The 20,709-nt window shown below is 54.6% G+C and overlaps 3 protein-coding genes across 4 annotated transcripts in view; 1 reads left to right on the forward strand and 2 right to left on the reverse strand.

The window, feature by feature from the left end:
• Window positions 1–650: 650 nt before the first annotated feature.
• Window positions 651–12,169, reverse strand: DNTTIP2 (deoxynucleotidyltransferase terminal interacting protein 2). The gene is made up of 6 exons (XM_032979039.2): window positions 11,894–12,169; window positions 11,670–11,763; window positions 9,066–9,158; window positions 4,145–4,309; window positions 3,412–3,521; window positions 651–2,841 (listed from the first exon to the last, which is right to left on the reverse strand). The coding sequence occupies exons 1-6, from the start codon at window positions 11,929–11,931 to the stop codon at window positions 2,688–2,690; spliced, it is 654 nt and encodes a 217-aa protein (XP_032834930.2). The 5' UTR covers window positions 11,932–12,169; the 3' UTR covers window positions 651–2,687.
• LOC142906696 (uncharacterized) lies at window positions 12,105–15,819 on the reverse strand. Of its 2 annotated transcripts, XM_076055026.1 has the most exons (3): window positions 15,262–15,819; window positions 12,252–12,850; window positions 12,105–12,173 (listed from the first exon to the last, which is right to left on the reverse strand). In XM_076055026.1, the coding sequence occupies exons 1-3, from the start codon at window positions 15,439–15,441 to the stop codon at window positions 12,167–12,169; spliced, it is 786 nt and encodes a 261-aa protein (XP_075911141.1). In that variant the 5' UTR covers window positions 15,442–15,819; the 3' UTR covers window positions 12,105–12,166. The 2 variants fall into 2 exon arrangements, with proteins under 2 accessions (XP_075911141.1, XP_075911140.1); XM_076055025.1 differs by lacking the exon at window positions 12,105–12,173 and having other exon boundaries at window positions 12,185–12,850; window positions 15,262–15,818.
• A 331-nt stretch (window positions 15,820–16,150) lies between these two features.
• TTC5 (tetratricopeptide repeat domain 5) overlaps window positions 16,151–20,709 on the forward strand; it is a 32,849-nt gene continuing 28,290 nt past the window's right edge. Inside the window, exons 1-2 of the mRNA XM_076055040.1 lie at window positions 16,151–16,465; window positions 19,836–19,968. Coding sequence (XP_075911155.1) covers window positions 16,262–16,465; window positions 19,836–19,968 — 337 coding nt within the window. The 5' untranslated portion in view covers window positions 16,151–16,261. The remainder of the gene's footprint in view (window positions 16,466–19,835; window positions 19,969–20,709) is intronic.

A 20,709-nucleotide genomic window follows, 5' to 3' on the forward strand; every position in this document is an offset into this window, starting at 1 on the left:
ATTCACCAGGTGGTGACAATCGCGGTGAGGAAATTCAGGATTTCATTCACCAGGCGGTGACAATCGGGGGCGAGGAAATTCAGGATTTCATTCACCAGGTGGTGACAATCGGGGCAAGGAAATTCAGGATTTTATTCACCAGGTGGTGACAATCGGGGGCGAGGAAATTCAGGATTTCATTCACCAGGTGGTGACAATCGGGGGCGAGGAAATTCAGGATTTCATTCACCAGGCGGTGACAATCGGGGGCGAGGAAATTCAGGATTTCATTCACCAGGTGGTGACAATCGGGGGCGAGGAAATTCAGGATTTCATTCACCAGGCGGTGACAATCGGGGGGCGAGGAAATTCAGGATTTCATTCACCAGGCGGTGACAATCGGGGGCGAGGAAATTCAGGATTTCATTCACCAGGCGGTGACAATCGCGGTGAGGAAATTTAGGATTTCATTCACCAGGTGGTGACAATCGCGGTGAGGAAATTTAGGATTTCATTCACCAGGTGGTGACAATCGGGGGCGAGGAAATTCAGGATTTTATTCACCAGGTGGTGACAATCGGGGGCGAGGAAATTCAGGATTTCATTCACCAGGTGGTGACAATCGGGGGCGAGGAAATTCAGGATTTCATTCACCAGGTGGTGACAATCGCTGTGAGGAAATTCACGATTTTATTCACCATGTGGTTTTTTTCCAGCTGATGAAGATCGAAAAGTCGCGATTTAAAAAAAAAATTCACTTATACCTACGTTACTTCACTGAAAGAGCCACGTGGTATGATAATAGTGGTTTTCCCCCTTTTATTTTTCTGGCAACAAAACTGAAACCTTTTTGGCAAGGATTCACGTTTACTGCATTAACCACACTACCTGCAGTCGAAATGCAAACAAAAAAAACACTGATAATATGATGATGCATTGTCCTTGAAACTGATTGGTCCACACCAAGGGACGGCTTTCTTTTGAGCCTCGACCCAATTGGTGCTCGACCAGATGACGCCAAAAACAGGGGGAAACCCCCCTATTATTATATTTTGGTGCTGGCAAAGGAGGTCTAATGACGGACCACAGAGTATGTCAAGGAGTATAGTAATAGGTTTTACCCTTTTTAACTGGCACAAAAACTGACACCTTTATACAAGGGGATCGTGTTTGCAATAACCACAACACAAGCAGTCAAAATGCAAACATAAAAAGAGACAACTCTGTTAATAATATGCACTGTCCTTGAATTTGATTGGTCCACACCCCGAGACGGCTTTTTCTTAGAGCCCTTTAGTCTCCACCGGTGTTGGACCAGAAGACGCCAAAAGGCGTACAACTCAAAAACAGCGCACCGTCAGAGTATTGAGGGCTCAGGGTGAGCATTTACATTATGAGACCTCCTTTGCCAGTAACAAGATATAGGAATAGGTTTTACCCTTTTATCTGGCACAAAAACTGACACCTTTATTCAAGGGGATCGTGTTTGCAATAATCGCAACACAAGCAGTCAAAATGCAAACATAAAAAGAGACAACTCTGATGATAATCATATTGGCACTGTCCTTGAATTTGATTGGTCCACACCCCGAGACGGCTTTTTCTTAGAGCCCTTTAGTCTCCACCGGTGTTGGACCAGATGACGCCAAAAGGCGTTACTAGTACGCCAAGGAGGCCTTGAGAAAGCGTTCTAGATTCTGGGGCGGCCGACGATGACGGCCGACCGACCGACGATTGATCAAATAAAAATCGAACGTGCTCCAAATGCTCCCCACAGTGTGGCTAGGGTCAGGTACCCCATGGCTCAGGCGGCGGCTAGCCGCGGGGGGCGGGAACCGGGAAGGCACCGCGCCCGTCACCGTGGGGACGCTGGGAACACCGCCAACGCATCGCCGGCCGGTGGCCTTGCGTGCCCGAGCCGCCCCAGAATCTAGAACGCTTTCTCAAGGCCTCCTTGCCGTACTAGTAACGCCTTTTGGCGTCATCTGGTCCAACACCGGTGGAGACTAAAGGGCTCTAAGAAAAGCCGTCTCTCGGGTGTGGACCAATTAAATTCAAGGAGCCGCCGCCTGAGCCATGCGGACCTGACCCTAGCCACACTGTGGGGAGCATTTGGAGCACGTTCGATTTTTATTTGATCAATGGTCGGTCGGTCGTCATCGTCTGCCGTCATCGACCCACTACTGGATGAAGGCCATCCCAAGAGTGGGTGACTGAGTGAGTGGGTGAGTGACTGAGTGGGTGAGTGACTGAGTGGGTGAGTGACTGAGTGGGTGGGTGACTGAGTGGGTGGGTGACTGAGTGGGTGGGTGACTGAGTGGGTGAGTGACTGAGTGGGTGGGTGAATGAGTGACTGACTGAGTGACTGAGTGACTAAGTGACTGAGTAAGTAACTGAGTGAGTGATTGACTGAGTAAGTGATTGACTAAGTGACTGACTGAGTGAGTGACTGACTGAGTGATTGACTGAGTGAGTGACTGAGTAAGTGATTAAGTAAGTGATTGACTGAGTAAGTGAGTGACTGAGTGATTGACTGAGTGAGTGACTAAGTGATTGAGTGAGTGATTGAGTGAGTGACTGAGTGATTGACTGAGTAAGTGATTGAGTAAGTAAGTGATTGACTGAGTGACTGAGTAAGTGACTGAGTGAGTGACTGAGTAAGTGACTGAGTAAGTAACTGACTGAGTGAGTGAGTGAGCAAGCTCTGCTCATTTCGCTTTCTGTTTCCGCTGTTTCCGCTGCTGCTTCTGCTGCTGCTTCTGCTGCTGCTTCTGCTGCCGCTTCCGCTGGCCTCCGCCCTTGCGACCGCCCCTCCCGGCTGCCCTCAGCGCCACAATCTCCTGCACCTTCCGCTTCGCGTAGCTGCCACACACACAGATAAAGACCCCCCGTGTAGCCTTCACAGACTGTAGGGGCAAGTGCCGTTCGTAGCAGCAGCACGTGTACACACACACACAGAGACAAAGACCCCCCCCGTGTAGCCTTAACAGACTGTAGGGGCAAGTGCTGTTAGTGGTAGCAGCAGCGGCTACACACACCACCGTCACCCACCACCGTCACCACCACCGTTGTCGCCACCACCACCACCGTGGTCACCACCGTCGTCGCCACCGTTGCCGTAACCACCACCGTCACCACCACCGTCACCACCACCACCACCGTCACCACCACCGTCACCGTCACCACCGTCACCACCACCACCGTCACCACCACCACCGTCACCGTCACCACCGTCACCACCACCACCACCGTCACCACCACCGTCACCACCACCACCACCACCGTCACCACCGTCACCACCGTCACCACCACCACCGTCACCACCGTCACCACCACCACCGTCACCACCACCACCGTCACCACCACCACCATCTTCACCACCATCACCACCGTCGCCACCGGCCAGCGGTGGACAGAGCCCGGCCTCCCCACCTGCGCAGCGTGGCGTCCGCCAGCAGCTCCTCCACCAGCGTCCGCTTGCGCTGGCGACGCGGCACCCTCGCGTGGAAGAAGTCGATGGGGTTGTCCACCACCCGTGCCAGCTGGGGGTGGGGTTGGGGTGACCAACGCAGACACGGTTCACGGGAAAAGTAAAAAAAAAAAAAGTTTTTCCACTGCCGCTATCGGAACCAGGCCAGCACGGTTTTGCCGTGAGCGGGAATCGAATTCGGCTCGCCGGGGTTTGTAGCACAGTGCAGCGCTAACCACGACACACGCACAGAGACACGCACAGACAGACACGCACAGAGACACACACAGACACGCAGACAGACACATGCAGTCACGCACACAGAACAGACACACGCACAGAACAGACACACGCACAGAACAGACACACGCACACAGTCACACACACAGAGAGACACAGACACGCACAGACAGACACACACAGAGACACACACAGTCGCAGACAGACACGCACACAGACACGCACACAGACACGCACACAGACACGCGCAGTCACACACACACAGAACAGACACACGCACACAGTCACACCCACAGGTACACGCACAGACAGACGCGCGGACACGCACGCACACGGACACGCACGCACACGGACAGACACGGACACGCGCACACGGACACACGCACACGGACACACACGGACACACGCACACGGACACACGCACACGGACACACACGCTCGCCCTGCCGCGTTCACCTCGAAGTGAGCGGGCGCACCGTCGCGGTCGGCCTTCTTGTAGAAGCGTTTGCTGTCGGCGGCCCCGCGCAGCCGCAGGGCCGCGAAGCCCTGGGCGACCTCCGGCGTCACCTCCGGCGCCGTCATGCCAAACCAGCCGGCGCCCGCGCTGCTCTGGCGCAGCTCCTGCAGGAGGGAGGGGGGGCGTAGTTGGGGTTCACACGCTACCACACGCAGCGCACACACACACCTACACACACACCTACATACACACATACACCTACACACACACCTACATACACCTACACACACACCTACATACACCTACACACACACCTACATACACCTACACACACACCTACACACACACACACACACCTACATACACACACCTACATACACACACCTACACACACACACCTACACACACACACCTACATACACACACCTACATACACACACACACCTACACACACACACCTACATACACCTACATACACCTACACACACACCTACATACACCTACACACACACCTACATACACCTACACACACACCTACATACACCTACACACACACCTACATACACCTACACACACACCTACATACACCTACACACACACCTACATACACCTACACACACCTACACACACCTACATACACACCTACACCTACATACACACCTACACCTACATACACACACCTACATACACACACCTACACACACCTACATACACACACCTACATACACACACCTACATACACACACCTACATACACACACCTACATCTACATACACACACCTACACCTACATACACACACCTACACCTACATACACACACCTACACCTACATACACACACCTACACCTACATACACACACCTACACCTACATACACACACCTACACCTACATACACACACCTACACCTACATACACACACCTACACCTACATACACACTCCTACACCTACATACACACTCCTACACCTACATACACACACCTACACCTACATACACACACCTACACCTACATACACACACCTACACCTACATACACACACCTACACCTACATACACACACCTACACCTACATACACACACCTACACCTACATACACACACCTACACCTACATACACACACCTACACCTACATACACACACCTACACCTACATACACACACCTACACCTACATACACACACCTACACCTACATACACACACCTACACCTACATACACACACCTACACCTACATACACACACCTACACCTACATACACACACCTACACCTACATACACACACCTACACCTACATACACACACCTACACCTACATACACACACCTACACCTACATACACACACCTACACCTACATACACACACCTACACCTACATACACACACCTACACCTACATACACACACCTACACCTACATACACACACCTACACCTACATACACACACCTACACCTACATACACACACCTACACCTACATACACACACCTACACCTACATACACACACCTACACCTACATACACACACCTACACCTACATACACACACCTACACCTACATACACACACCTACACCTACATACACACACCTACACCTACATACACACACCTACACCTACATACACACACCTACACCTACATACACACACCTACACCTACATACACACACCTACACCTACATACACACACCTACACCTACATACACACACCTACACCTACATACACACACCTACACCTACATACACACACCTACATACACACACCTACACCTACATACACACACCTACACCTACATACACACACCTACACCTACATACACACACCTACACCTACATACACACACCTACACCTACATACACACACCTACACCTACATACACACACCTACACCTACATACACACACCTACACCTACACCCACACACCTACACACACACACCTACACCTACATACACACACCTACACCTACATACACACACCTACACCTACATACACACACCTACACCTACATACACACACCTACACCTACATACACACACCTACATACACACACCTACATACACACACCTACATACACACACCTACATACACACACCTACATACACACACCTACATACACACACCTACATACACACACCTACACACACCTACACATACACACACCTACACATACACACACCTACACATACACACACCTACACATACACACACCTACATACACACACCTACATACACACACCTACATACACCTACACACACACCTACATACGCCTACACACACACCTACACACACCTACACACACACCTACACACACCTACACACACACCTACACACACCTACTTACATACACCTACACACACCTACATACACACCTACACACACACACCTACATACACACCTACATACACACCTACACACACACCTACATACACACCTACACACACACCTACACACACACCTACACACACACCTACACACACACACCTACACACACACCTACATACACACACACATTATGCTTTGGGGGTGTTTTTCTGCTAAGGGGACAGGAAAACTTCACCGCATCAAAGGGACGATGGACGGGGCCATGTACCGTCAAATCTTGGGTGAGAACCTCCTTCCCTCAGGCAGGGCATTGAAAATGGGTCGTGGATGGGTATTCCAGCATGACAATGACCCAAAACACTCGGCCAAGGCAACAAAGGAGTGGCTCAAGAAGAAGCACATTAAGGTCCTGGAGTGGCCTAGCCAGTCTCCAGACCTTAATCCCATTGAAAATCTGTGGAGGGAGCTGAAGGTTCGAGTTTCCAAACGTCATCCTCGAAACCTTAATGACTTGGAGAAGATCTGCAAAGAGGAGTGGGACAAATTCCCTCCTGAGATGTGTGCAAACCTGGTGGCCAACTACAAGAAACGTCTGACCTCTGTGATTGCCAACAAGGGTTTTGCAACCAAGTACTAAGTCATGTTTTGCAGAGGGGTTAAATACTTATTTCCCTCCTTAAAATGCAAATCAATTCATAACATTTTTGACATGCGTTTTTCTGGATGTTTTTGTTATTCTGTCTCTCAATGTTCAAATAAACCTACCATTAAAATTATAGACTGATAATTTCTTTGTCAGTGGGCAAACGTACAAAATCAGCAGGGGATCAAATACTTTTTCCCCTCACTGTAGGTGTGTGTGTATGTGTGTGGGTATAGGTGTGTATGTGTATGTAGGTGTGTGTGTGTAGGTGTGTGTGTATGTAGGTGTGTGTGTATGTAGGTGTGTGTGTGTAGGTGTGTGTGTATGTAGGTGTGTGTATGTAGGTGTGTGTATGTAGGTGTGTGTGTATGTAGGTGTGGTGTGTCTGGTGTGTGTGTGTAGGTGTGTGTGTAGGTGTGTATGTAGGTGTGTATGTAGGTGTGGTGTGTAGGTGTGTCTGTGTGTGTGTGTGTAAGTATTAGTTAGATATTTTAGGCGTGGTTTGGTGGTAAAATTTTGAAGGTGGAGGGGTTACCAGCCCCTCGCACCTGTCCAGAGCCCCCGTTTAGCCCCTGTGGTGGTCACATTATTTAATATCTATTTTGACCACGTAGTTCGTGAAGCCTTCAATAGCTGTACCGGGGGAATCTCCATTTGGTACAGATATAATGGGAGGCTGATCGATGCCCGGATGCGGTCAAGGGATGGCTCCCTATTGCTCAACCACGTTATGTATGCCGGTGATTTGGTAATAGCTGCTCAGTCAGAGGAGGAGTTGGAGACGCTGCTGCTGAGACTGGAGCGTGCCACTAAGAGATGGGGCCTTACCATCAGCCCCACCAAAACTAAGCACCTGCCTGGGTATTTTGTACCATCGGACACTCAACCCCCACAACTCCCAATCGGTGATGGGGCAGTTGTGGAGAGAGTGGAGAGTTTCCCATACCTGGGCAGTGTGCTTATGACTGGCTCCAGTTTAACAGCAGAGGTCTCACTCCGAATCAGTCGAGCGGCAATATCTTTTCATCGGTTGCGTAACGCTGTATGGAAGCTACCTGGTCTGTCGCTCCGCACTAAGCTTCAGGTCTTCTCGGCCACGGTCATTCCCTCCCTTCTCTACGCTTGCGAAACGTGGACCCCCCTAATGGAACATCTTCGCCGGTTAGAAACATTTAGGCTGGTCTGCCTACGATCCATCCTGGGTTTAACCAGACTGGATTGTGTGAGGAGCTCACAAATCCTTGAAAGATCTGGGCAGGGTCCCATCGGTGAGCTCCTCCGGCAGGCAAGGCTGCGATGGCTGGGTCATGTAGCCCGCATGCCCAGCCACCGCATGCCGAAACAGCTTTTGTTTGGCCGGATTGAGGGGGCTAAGCGGGCGCGGCACGGGCTAGAGAAGAGATGGAGTGATGTGGTACAGGAGGACGTGGAGCTGAGTGGACTTGCCGATGACTGGTACCAGCGGTGTCAAGATCGGCCTCTGTGGAGGAGGCTCGTGAAGGATGCTACTGGGCAGTTGGAGGCAGTCGCCCTCCAACAACAACGGAGGGCGGAGGAGCGACGCTCACAACAACGAGCGGAGCGCCGGGTGGCTAAAGCACAGCAGGTTGGCACAGTAGGGGGCACAGGTGGTGCATCAGCCAGTCATCTCAGTCAGTCGACCCGTGGCACCTGGGTCTGCCCCGTGACCTCCTGCCAGCGGGCGTTCGACACTTCACGTGGCCTCAGGGTGCACATAGCCTGGCACAAGCATCGTGGTGACGTCACCGCCACTTAGTGGCGAATGGCGGTTGTTGTTGTTGTTGTATGTGTGTGTGTATGTGTATGTGTGTGTATGTGTGTGTGTATGTGTATGTGTGTGTATGTGTGTGTGTATGTGTGTGTATGTGTGTATGTGTATGTATGTGTGTGTGTACGTGTGTGTGTGTGTGTACGTGTGTGTATGTGTGTGTGTGTGCTCACCCTGCGCTTCTTCTTCGCTTGCCGCTCACCCGCTGCCATCGGTAGCGCCGGCCTCTTCTCCACTCCGCCGGACAGGATGCTTCGCGACAACAGCTGTAGAGACAGCGAGCCTTAGTCTGGCTCAGTGAGCCTCCCACTGAACCCTGTGAGAGCCTTAGTCTGGCTCAGTGAGCCTCTCACTGAACCCTGTGGGAGCCTTAGTCTGGCTCAATCAGCCTCTCACTGAACCCTGTGGGAGCCTTAGTCTGGCTCAGTGAGCCTCTCACTGAACCCTGTGGGGGCCTTAGTCTGGCTCAGTGAGCCTCCCACCGAACCCTGTGGGAGCCTTAGTCTGGCTCAGTGAGCCTCTCACCGAACCCTGTGGGAGCCTTAGTCTGGCTCAGTGAGCCTCCCACTGAACCCTGTGGGGGCCTTAGTCTGGCTCAGTGAGCCTCCCACTGAACCCTGTGGGAGCCTTAGTCTGGCTCAGTGAGCCTCTCACCGAACCCTGTGGGAGCCTTAGTCTGGCTCAGTGAGCCTCCCACTGAACCCTGTGGGGGCCTTAGTCTGGCTCAGTGAGCCTCCCACTGAACCCTGTGGGAGCCTTAGTCTGGCTCAGTGAGCCTCCCACTGAACCCTGTGGGAGCCTTAGTCTGGCTCAGTGAGCCTCTCACCGAACCCTGTGGGAGCCTTAGTCTGGCTCAGTGAGCCTCCCACTGAACCCTGTGGGGGCCTTAGTCTGGCTCAGTGAGCCTCCCACTGAACCCTGTGGGAGCCTTAGTCTGGCTCAGTGAGCCTCCCACTGAACCCTGTGGGGGCCTTAGTCTGGCTCAGTGAGCCTCCCACTGAACCCTGTGGGGGCCTTAGTCTGGCTCAGTGAGCCTCCCACTGAACCCTGTGGGAGCCTTAGTCTGGCTCAGTGAGCCTCCCACCGAACCCTGTGGGAGCCTTAGTCTGGCTCAGTGAGCCTCCCACTGAACCCTGTGGGAGCCTTAGTTTGGCTCAGTGAGCCTCTCACTGAACCCTGTGGGGGCCTTAGTCTGGCTCAGTCAGCCTCCCACTGAACCCTGTGGGAGCCTTAGTCTGGCTCAGTGAGCCTCTCACTGAACCCTGTGGGAGCCTTAGTCTGGCTCAGTGAGCCTCCCACTGAACCCTGTGGGAGCCTTAGTCTGGCTCAGTGAGCCTCCCACTGAACCCTGTGAGAGCCTTAGTCTGGCTCAGTGAGCCTCCCACTGAACCCTGTGGGAGCCTTAGTCTGGCTCAGTGAGCCTCTCACTGAACCCTGTGGGAGCCTTAGTCTGGCTCAGTGAGCCTCCCACTGAACCCTGTGAGAGCCTTAGTCTGGCTCAGTGAGCCTCCCACTGAACCCTGTGGGGGCCTTAGTCTGGCTCAGTGAGCCTCCCACTGAACCCTGTGGGGGCCTTAGTCTGGCTCAGTGAGCCTCTCACTGAACCCTGTGGGAGCCTTAGTCTGGCTCAGTGAGCCTCCCACTGAACCCTGTGGGGGCCTTAGTCTGGCTCAGTGAGCCTCTCACTGAACCCTGTGGGAGCCTTAGTCTGGCTCAGTGAGCCTCCCACTGAACCCTGTGGGAGCCTTAGTCTGGCTCAATCAGCCTCTCACTGAACCCTGTGGGAGCCTTAGCCCGGCTCAATCAGCCTCTCATTGAACCCTGTGGGAGCCTTAGTCTGGCTCAGTCAGCCTCTCACTGAACCCTGTGGGGGCCTTAGTCTGGCTCAGTCAGCCTCCCACTGAACCCTGTGGGAGCCTTAGTCTGGCTCAGTGAGCCTCTCACTGAACCCTGTGGGAGCCTTAGTCTGGCTCAGTGAGCCTCCCACTGAACCCTGTGGGAGCCTTAGTCTGGCTCAGTGAGCCTCTCACTGAACCCTGTGGGGGCCTTAGCCTGGCTCAGTGAGCCTCTCACTGAACCCTGTGGGAGCCTTAGCCTGGCTCAGTGAGCCTCCCACTGAACCCTGTGGGAGCCTTAGTCTGGCTCAGTGAGCCTCTCACTGAACCCTGTGGGAGCCTTAGTCTGGCTCAGTGAGCCTGGGGGGAGCCTTAGTCTGGTTCACACACACATAGACACACACACGCACAAAGACACACACAGACAGACACACACAGAGACACACAGACAGAGACACACAGAGACACACAGACAGAGACACACACAGAGACACACACGCAGAGACACACACAGACACACAGAGACACACACAGACACACAAACAAAGACACAGACACACACACAGACACACAAACAAAGACACAGACACACACACAGACACACACAGACACACACACACAGAGACAAAAACATACACACAGACACACACATAGACACACAGATACACACAAACGCACACACACACAGACACACACACACAGAGACACACACACACACAGACACACAGAGACACACACAGAGACACACAGAGACAAACACAAACAGACACACAAACACACACACAGACACACACAGACACACACACAGACACACACACACAGAGACACACACACAGACACACACAGACACAGAGACACACACACAGACACACATAGACACACAGAGACACACAGAGACACACACACACAGACACACACACAGACACACACACACACACTCACCGAGTCTGTGAGTGCCGGGCGCACTGTGTGTTTGCTGGAGGCTCCACCCAGGTAGGATCCTCCATACTTGAACAGCTCAATGCCAGGGTCCAGACTGTGAACAGACACAGACAAAGATCCCCCGTGTAGCCTGTTACAGACTGTTGGGGCAAGTGCTGCTTGTCGTGAGCAGCCCCTCCCCCTCCCCCCCCCTCCTCCACCCCCCCAACCCCCCCCCCCCTCACCTCTGCACCTTGACCTTCTTCTTCATCCCCTTGCTCATGAAGGCCGCCCTCTTCCTCAGCAGCCTCCTCACCTCCTCCTCCTCCTCCTCCACCACCACCACCCCCTGCCCCTCCTCCTCCACCACCTCCTCCTCCTCCTCCTCCTCGTCGTCGCCGGCGGTGACGTCGCCGCCGCCCCCGTGGCCGGGCGTGCGGTCGATGACGAACGCCGCTCGCCCCTGGTGCTCGCCGCCACCACCACCACCACCTCGTCCACCACCACCTCGTCCACCATCACCACCTCGTCCACCACCTCCATCATCACCACCACCTCGTCCACCATCACCATCACCACCACCACCTCGTCCACCACCACCACCACCACGCTCCTGGCGCTCGCCGCCGCCGAGGTCGGGGGGGGGCGACTCCGGCCTCCGACGAGGTGGGGTTCACCTCGTCGTCATCGTCGTCATCGTCGTCGTCATGGTGATCGTCGTCATGGTGATCGTCAACCAGCAGTTTCAAACCCTCGACCTTCCGTGTCCCAACCATCGGCCGCGGTGTCTTCCTCTCCACCACCTCCTCCTCCTCCTCCACCTCCTCCACCTCCTCCTCCTCCTCCTCCACCTCCTCCACCTCCTCCTCCTTGCCGCCGTCGTCGCCGCGGCCGGGCGTGCGGTCGATGGCGAAGAGGAGATTGGCGGCGTCGTCATCACCGTCGTCGTTATCGCCGTCGTCATCAACGTCGTCATCAACGTCGTCATCGCCGTCGTCATCACTGACGTCATCATGATCACCATCGTCATCACTGACGTCATCACTGTCGTCGTCGTCGTCACTGTCGAGGAGCTCCGGACGACGGAGCTCCGACGGCTTCCTCCTCGTCACGAGTCTCTTGGCTCCGAGCTTCGGCGCCGGCTTGCTCCTCCTCACCTCGTCCACCTCTTCCGAAGCCGCCCGGTCGGCACGGGGGGGCAGCTGCGGTGAATGGAACGATGGGGAGGGGGGGCGTTAACTGGCGTGGACGTGTCCTCATCTCCCCCTCGCTCGCTCGCCCGTCCACTCGCTCACCCGCTCACTCACTCGTCCACCCGCTCGCTCGCCCGTCCACTCGCTCGTCCGGCCACTCGCTCGTCCACGCACTCACTCGTCCGGCCACTCGCTCGTCCACCCGCTCGCTCGTCCACCCGCTCGCTCGCCCGTCCACTCGCTCGTCCGCCCACTCGCTCGTCCAATCACTCGCTCGTCCGGCCACTCGCTCGTCCACCCACTCGCTCGTCCACCCACTCGCTCGCCCGTCCACTCGCTCGCCCGTCCACTCGCTCGTCCAATCACTCGCTCGTCCGGCCACTCACTCGTCCGGCCACTCGCTCGTCCAATCACTCGCTCGTCCGGCCACTCGCTCGTCCAATCACTCGCTCGTCCGGCCACTCACTCGTCCAATCACTCGCTCGTCCACCCGCTCGCTCGCCCGTCCACTCGCTCGTCCGCCCACTCGCTCGTCCAATCACTCGCTCGTCCGGCCACTCACTCGTCCAATCACTCGCTCGTCCGGCCACTCACTCGTCCAATCACTCGCTCGTCCGGCCACTCACTCGTCCGGCCACTCGCTCGTCCACGCACTCGCTCGTCCGGCCACTCGCTCGTCCACCCACTCACTCGTCCACCCGCTCGCTCGTCCACCCGCTCGCTCGTCCGCCCACTCGCTCGTCCGGCCACTCACTCGTCCACGCACTCATCAGTCTAGCCACTCACTCGTCCGGTCACTCGCTCGTCCACCCACTCGCTCGTCCACCCACTCGCTCGTCCACCCACTCGCTCGTCCACCCACTCGCTCGTCCACCCACTCGTCCAGCCCGCTCACTCACTCGTCCGGCCACTCACTCGTGAACCCACTCGCTCGTCCACCCACTCGCTCGTCCACCCACTCGCTCGTCCACCCACTCGCTCGTCCACCCACTCGCTCGTCCACCCACTCGCTCGTCCACCCACTCGCTCGTCCACCCACTCGTCCAGCCCGCTCACTCACTCGTCCGGCCACTCACTCGTGAACCCACTCGCTCGTCCGCTCACTCACTCGTCCGCCCACTCGCTCGGCCACTCGCTCGTCCGCTCACTCACTCGTCCACCCGCTAACTCGTCCACCCGCTAACTCGTCCACCCGCTAACTCGTCCACCCACTCGCTCGTCCGGCCACTCGCTCGTCCGCCCGCTCGTCCGCCCACTCGCTCGTCCAGCCACTCACTCGTCCACCCACCACACTCGTTCAATCACTCATTCGTCCACCCACTCACTCGTCCACCCACTCACTCGTCCACCCACTCACTCGTCCACCCACTCACTCGTCCACCCACTCACTCGTCCACCCACTCACTCGTCCACCCACTCACTCGTCCACCCACTCACTCGTCCACCCACTCACTCGTCCACCCACTCACTCGTCCACCCATTCACTCGTCCACCCACTCATTCGTCCACTCATTCATCCACCCATCCACTCATTCATTCATCCACTAAACACTACACTCTTATATACTACACTACATTTTACACAAAACTATACACTACACCGGTGGTTCTTAACCTTTTACTGCAGCCTTTGCAACACCCTCTTGGTTCACGATCGTGAAACAACGTGCAATGTTAAGAACACAAACACTACACAACTATATACTACACTATATACTACTATACACTACACTATACACTACACTATATACTACTATACACTACACTACTCTACTACACACACTACTACACACTATACTATACACTACTACTATACACTACACAATAAACTACACTATACACTACATTGCTATACACTACACTACTAAACACTACACACTACTACACTATACTATACACTACACTATACACTACACTCTACACACACTACACTACAACACACTACACTACTATACACTACACTACTATACACTACACTATGCGCTACACCACTATGCGCTACACTACTATACGCTACACTACTATACGCTACACTACTATACGCTACACTACTATACGCTACACTACTATACACTACACTACTATACACTACACTACTATACACTACACTACTATACACTACACACTACACTACTACACTACTATACACTACACTATACACTATACTATACACTACTATACACGCTACACACACATATAGTGCAAGCACAAACAGAACAGCGTACACGTACAGTACGCACTGCACAAACAGTACGCACTGTCTGCACTGTACACACTGTCCGCACCGCGCGTACAGTGCGCGGATCGCGCCGTGAGCAGAGTGCCCGCCGCAGAGCGCACTGTACGTACAGTTCACTCCGCCTGTACTGTATGTACAGTACGCACGCACACAATGCACCGAATTAACGCGCGCGACTCGCCTGGTCGCGAGACGCTGCCGCCTCGACTCCAACTTCGCCTCCTCCACCTCCTCCTCCTCCACCTCCTCCGCCTCCTCCACCTCCTCCGCCTCCTCCGCCTCCTCCTCCTCCACCGCCTCCATCGCTACCGATGCCGCGGCCTCCTCCGCCCCCGCGCGACTGCGCGCGCGTTACCACCATGGCGCTCGACCCACGAGGGGAAACCACCAACACCAAACACCACCAAACACCACCACCACCAACACAACCAACACCAAACACCAACACCACCACCACCACCAAACACCACCAAACACCAACACTACCAAACACCACCACCACTACCACGCGGCACCACCACCACTACCAAACACCACCACCACCAAACACCACCACCAAACACCACAACCAAACACCACAACCACGCGGCACCACCACCACCACGTGTGTGAGAGTGCGAGGCTGTTGGGCAGGCGGTGATTTCACTTCTTTCCGGTGGCAACGTCACTTCCGCCCCTGCACGGTCGCGTCCCCCTTACGCCACCGTGACGTCACGTCGCCAGCTTCCGATCGAGAGCGCGCAATTACGTCATTTTCGCGCCCCCTCCCCCTCTGTGCCCCCCTCCCCCCCCCGTGCCCCCCTCCCCCCCCCGTGCCCCCCTCCCCCCCCCCGTGCCCCCCCCCCCCCGTGCCCCCCCCGTGCCCCCCCCGTGCCCCCCATCCACCACCGCCGACGCCGTTGCCCAAGGCGTCAAATTGTTTTTATTACCGCTGCGTGGCGTCACGTCACCACTTCCGTTTTCCTACCTAGCGTCACTTCCGTCCTCCCCCCACCATCACTTGGCGGCCGCCGCCACTTCCGTTTCCCCAGCCAACGTCACTTCCGCTTTACCCCCACCAACGCCCATGACAGCGACCCCGGTTGCCATGACGTAAAATAATCTCAGTTGCCTGCCGCGTGACGTCACGTGACCACTTCCGTTACCCCCGCAAGCGTCACTTCCGTCCTCCCGTGACAGCGATGGCGGCATCGACCATCGCCGCAGCGGTCGCCACGGGCGACGCCGCCGCCGCCGCGGTTGCCACGGGCGACGCCGCCGCCGCGGTTGCCACGGGCGACGCCGCCGCCGCGGTTGCCACGGGCGACGCCGCCGCCGCGGTTGCCACGGGCGACGCCGCCGCCGCTCTTGCCCCTGGGGAGAAGTCTGCGATGCAGAGGGCCACGGTGAGTTCGCCTGGCCCTGCGGTGAGCTCGAAGAGCTCCACGTTCATGCCCTGCACAACACGCGACTGTACACTACACTATACACTACACTATACACTACACTATACTACTACACTATACACTACACTACTATACACTACACTATACTACTACACTATACACTACACTACTATACACTACACTACTATACACTACACTACTATACACTACACTATACACTACACTATACTACTACACTATACACTACACTATACACTACTACTACACTATACTACTACACGATACACTACTACTACACTATACTACTACACTACACTATACACTACACTATACACTACACTATACACTACACTATACACTACATTATACACTACACTATACATTACACTACTATACACTACACTACTACTACACTATACACTACTATACACTACACTATACTACTACACTACTATACACTACACTACTATACACTACACTACTATACTACTATACACTACTATACACTACACTACTATACACTATACTACTATACACTACACTACTATACTACTACACTATACTACTACACTACACTATACACTACACTATACTACTATACACTACACTACTATACACTACACTACTATACACTACACTACTATACACTACACTACTATACACTACACTACTGTAGTGGGTTCCAGGACACGGAGACGGCAGAATAGAAGCAGCACTATTTATTTAAACCTTAACAAGGGTTACACTAGAAGGGGTAGCGGCCCCTCCACCCGTATAACTCAGGAACACACCCCAGGCTCTCTAGCCTAAGCTGTAGGCTCCCAGTTCCTCCTGGTAGGGCTCTAAGGGAGGCTATCAGATCACCTGGCCCTGGTTAGGCACAGATCTCGGCACCCCGCCGACCAGACCGGCCCTTAGAAGGACTCTGACTCTGGGGCTCTGGGGCCGCACCACTGGCTTGCTGTGCCGGTCCTGAAAGGGGCAGCGGTCACAGGAGTCCCAGGGTCTCGCCTAGCCGGCCTTCTTTCTTCACTGGTTGCTTCAGCCTCGGGCCCCACACTCTGCCCCGAGCTCCCTGGCTCCCCCCCCCACACTTTATACCCACTGGAGCCTTAGCGGACGTTGTTGTAGCCACCAAGGTGTGGGTGAACCACACCTTCCCGTGCCATGTGTTTATTCCCCATAGCACCCCTACACTACTATACACTACACTACTACACTATACACTACACTAATATACACTACACTAATATACACTACACTACTATACGCTACACTACTATACACTACACTACTACACACTACACTACACTATACACTACACTAATATACACTACACTAATATACATTACACTACTATACACTACACTACTACACACTACACTATACACTACTACACACTACACTATACACTACTACACTATACACTTCACTACTACACACTACACTATACACTACACTACTATACACTACACTACTACACACTACACACTACACTACACTACTACACACTACACCATACCTTATTAACCCCTTATCAGTGCCCTACCTTATTACAGACCAATTCAGACCTCATCGGTCACCACCCATGGTGCCCCTTATACAGCTCGATCTTCATCCTACAAAGCCCCGACATCGCAGGGGGAGAAACACAGCCACGTAGACGCATCATTAATTTGAGTTTCGCCCCTGCCGAAACGGGCTGTTAACGCCCTGTGGACCTGACTTACACTAAAAGTTTTCCCCCCGCGCGAGCATACGCTGCAAAACCGTGACGGGCTTGACAGCAGAACCGGTAACCGTTTTGCGCCGGTTAGAAACGTTCGAGAGCGAGGGAGGGACAATTTTGTCTCCACCGTCGGCTGCCTAACCCTGCCGCGTGGAAGCTGCCCGGTCTGTCGCGTCCCGCACAAAGCTTCGGGTCTTCTCGGCCCGCGGATACATGCCCTGACTTCTCTACGCGAGCGGGTGTGCCTATAGGAGCCGCCATCGCCGCTGCTGCTGCTGCTACTCACAGGCCACTTGCCCCTACAGCCCTGCTAGAGGCTACACGGGGGACCTTTGTCTGTGTGTCTACAGGGGGCAGCTACTGCTACTCACAGCACTTGCCCCTACAGTCTGTCCAAGGCTACACGGGGCACCTTTGTCTGTGTGTCTATAGACCACTGCTGCTGCTACTCACAGCACTTGCCCCTAAAACCCGGGTAGAGGCTACACGGGGGACCTTTGTGTGTCTACAGGGGGCAGCTACTGCTACTCACAGCACTTGCCCCTTCAGTCTGTCCAAGGCTACACGGGGGACCTTTGTCTGTGTGTCTATAGGGCACTGCTGCTGCTACTCACAGCACTTGCCCCTACAGCTTGCTAGAGGCTACACGGGGGACCTTTGTCTGTGTGTCTATAGGGGCTGCTACTCACAGCACTTGCTCCTACAGTCTGTCCAAGGCTACACGGGGGACCTTTGTCTGTGTGTCTACAGGGCACTGCTGCTGCTACTCACAGCACTTGCCCCTACAGCCCTGCTAGAGGCTACACGGGGGACCTTTGTCTGTGTGTCTATAGTAGCTGCTGCTGCTACTCACAGCACTTGCCCCTACAGCCCTGCTAGAGGCTACACGGGGCACCTTTGTCTGTGTGTCTATAGGGCACTGCTGCTGCTACTCACAGCACTTGCCCCTACAGCTTGCTAGAGGCTACACGGGGGACCTTTGTCTGTGTGTCTATAGGGGCTGCTACTCACAGCACTTGCTCCTACAGTCTGTCCAAGGCTACACGGGGGACCTTTGTCTGTGTGTCTACAGGGCACTGCTGCTGCTACTCACAGCACTTGCCCCTACAGCCCTGCTAGAGGCTACACGGGGGACCTTTGTCTGTGTGTCTACAGGGCACTGCTGCTGCTACTAACAGCACTTGCCCCTACAGCCCTGCTAGAGGCTACACGGGGGACCTTTGTCTGTGTGTCTATAGTAGCTGCTGCTGCTACTCACAGCACTTGCCCCTACAGCCCTGCTAGAGGCTACACGGGGCACCTTTGTCTGTGTGTCTACAGGGCACTGCTGCTGCTACTAACAGCACTTGCCCCTACAGCCCTGCTAGAGGCTACACGGGGGACCTTTGTCTGTGTGTCTATAGGGCACTGCTGCTGCTACTCACAGCACTTGCCCCTACAGCTTGCTAGAGGCTACACGGGGGACCTTTGTCTGTGTGTCTATAGGGGCTGCTACTCACAGCACTTGCTCCTACAGTCTGTCCAAGGCTACACGGGGGACCTTTGTCTGTGTGTCTACAGAGGCGCTGCTGCTGCTACTCACAGAACTTGCCCCTACAGCCCTGCTAGAGGCTACACGGGGGACCTTTGTCTGTGTTGCAGGAGGAGGTGGAGGCTCTGTACGCGTTCCGGGACCGCTACTTTGAGCAGCACGGCCTTCACGAAGCGGGGCTCAAGGGCAGCCGCGTGGAATCGCGCAGGACGGAGGCCCTGCGCCTTCTGGCGGAGCTCGAAGGTTCGAGTCCCGGACGGGGGTGTGTGGGGTGTTGTTGTTGTTGTGCGTGCGGGAGCATCCTGCGGCGGCGGCTAGCGGCTTTGCCGGGCGCTCGCTCGCTCGCTCGAAACGCCACTCATCCAGTGACTCGGTCATCTCACTCGCTCGCTCAGGCACGCAGTCATCCACGCATTCAGTCGCTCATCCACTTATTCAGTCGCTCATCCACGCATTCAGTCGCTCATCCACTCACTCACTCACTCGCTCATCCACTCACTCACTCGCTCATCCACTCACTCACTCGCTCATCCACTCACTCACTCACTCACCCATCTACTCACTCACTCGCTCAATCACTCACTCATCCACTCACCTACTCACTCACTCGCTCATCCACTCACTCACTCACCCATCTACTCACTAACTCGCTCAATCACTCACTCATCCACTCACCTACTCACTCATCCACTCACTCGCTCAATCACTCGCTCATCCACTCACTCGCTCAGGCACGCACTCATCCACGCATTCAGTCGCTCATCCACTCACTCGCTCATCCACTCACTCGCTCATCCACGCATTCGCTCGCTCATCCATTCACTCACCCATCCACTCACTCACTCGCTCAATCACTCACTCATCCACTCACCTACTCACTCATCCACTCACTCGCTCAATCACTCGCTCATCCACTCACTCGCTCAGGCACACACTCATCCACGCATTCAGTCGCTCATCCACTCACTCGCTCATCCATGCACT

Source organism: Petromyzon marinus, chromosome 69 (genome assembly GCF_048934315.1).
Source record: "Petromyzon marinus isolate PM22_M1 ecotype Great Lakes invasive population chromosome 69, UKy_Petmar_22M1.pri1.0, whole genome shotgun sequence".
Lineage (NCBI taxonomy): Eukaryota > Metazoa > Chordata > Hyperoartia > Petromyzontiformes > Petromyzontidae > Petromyzon > Petromyzon marinus.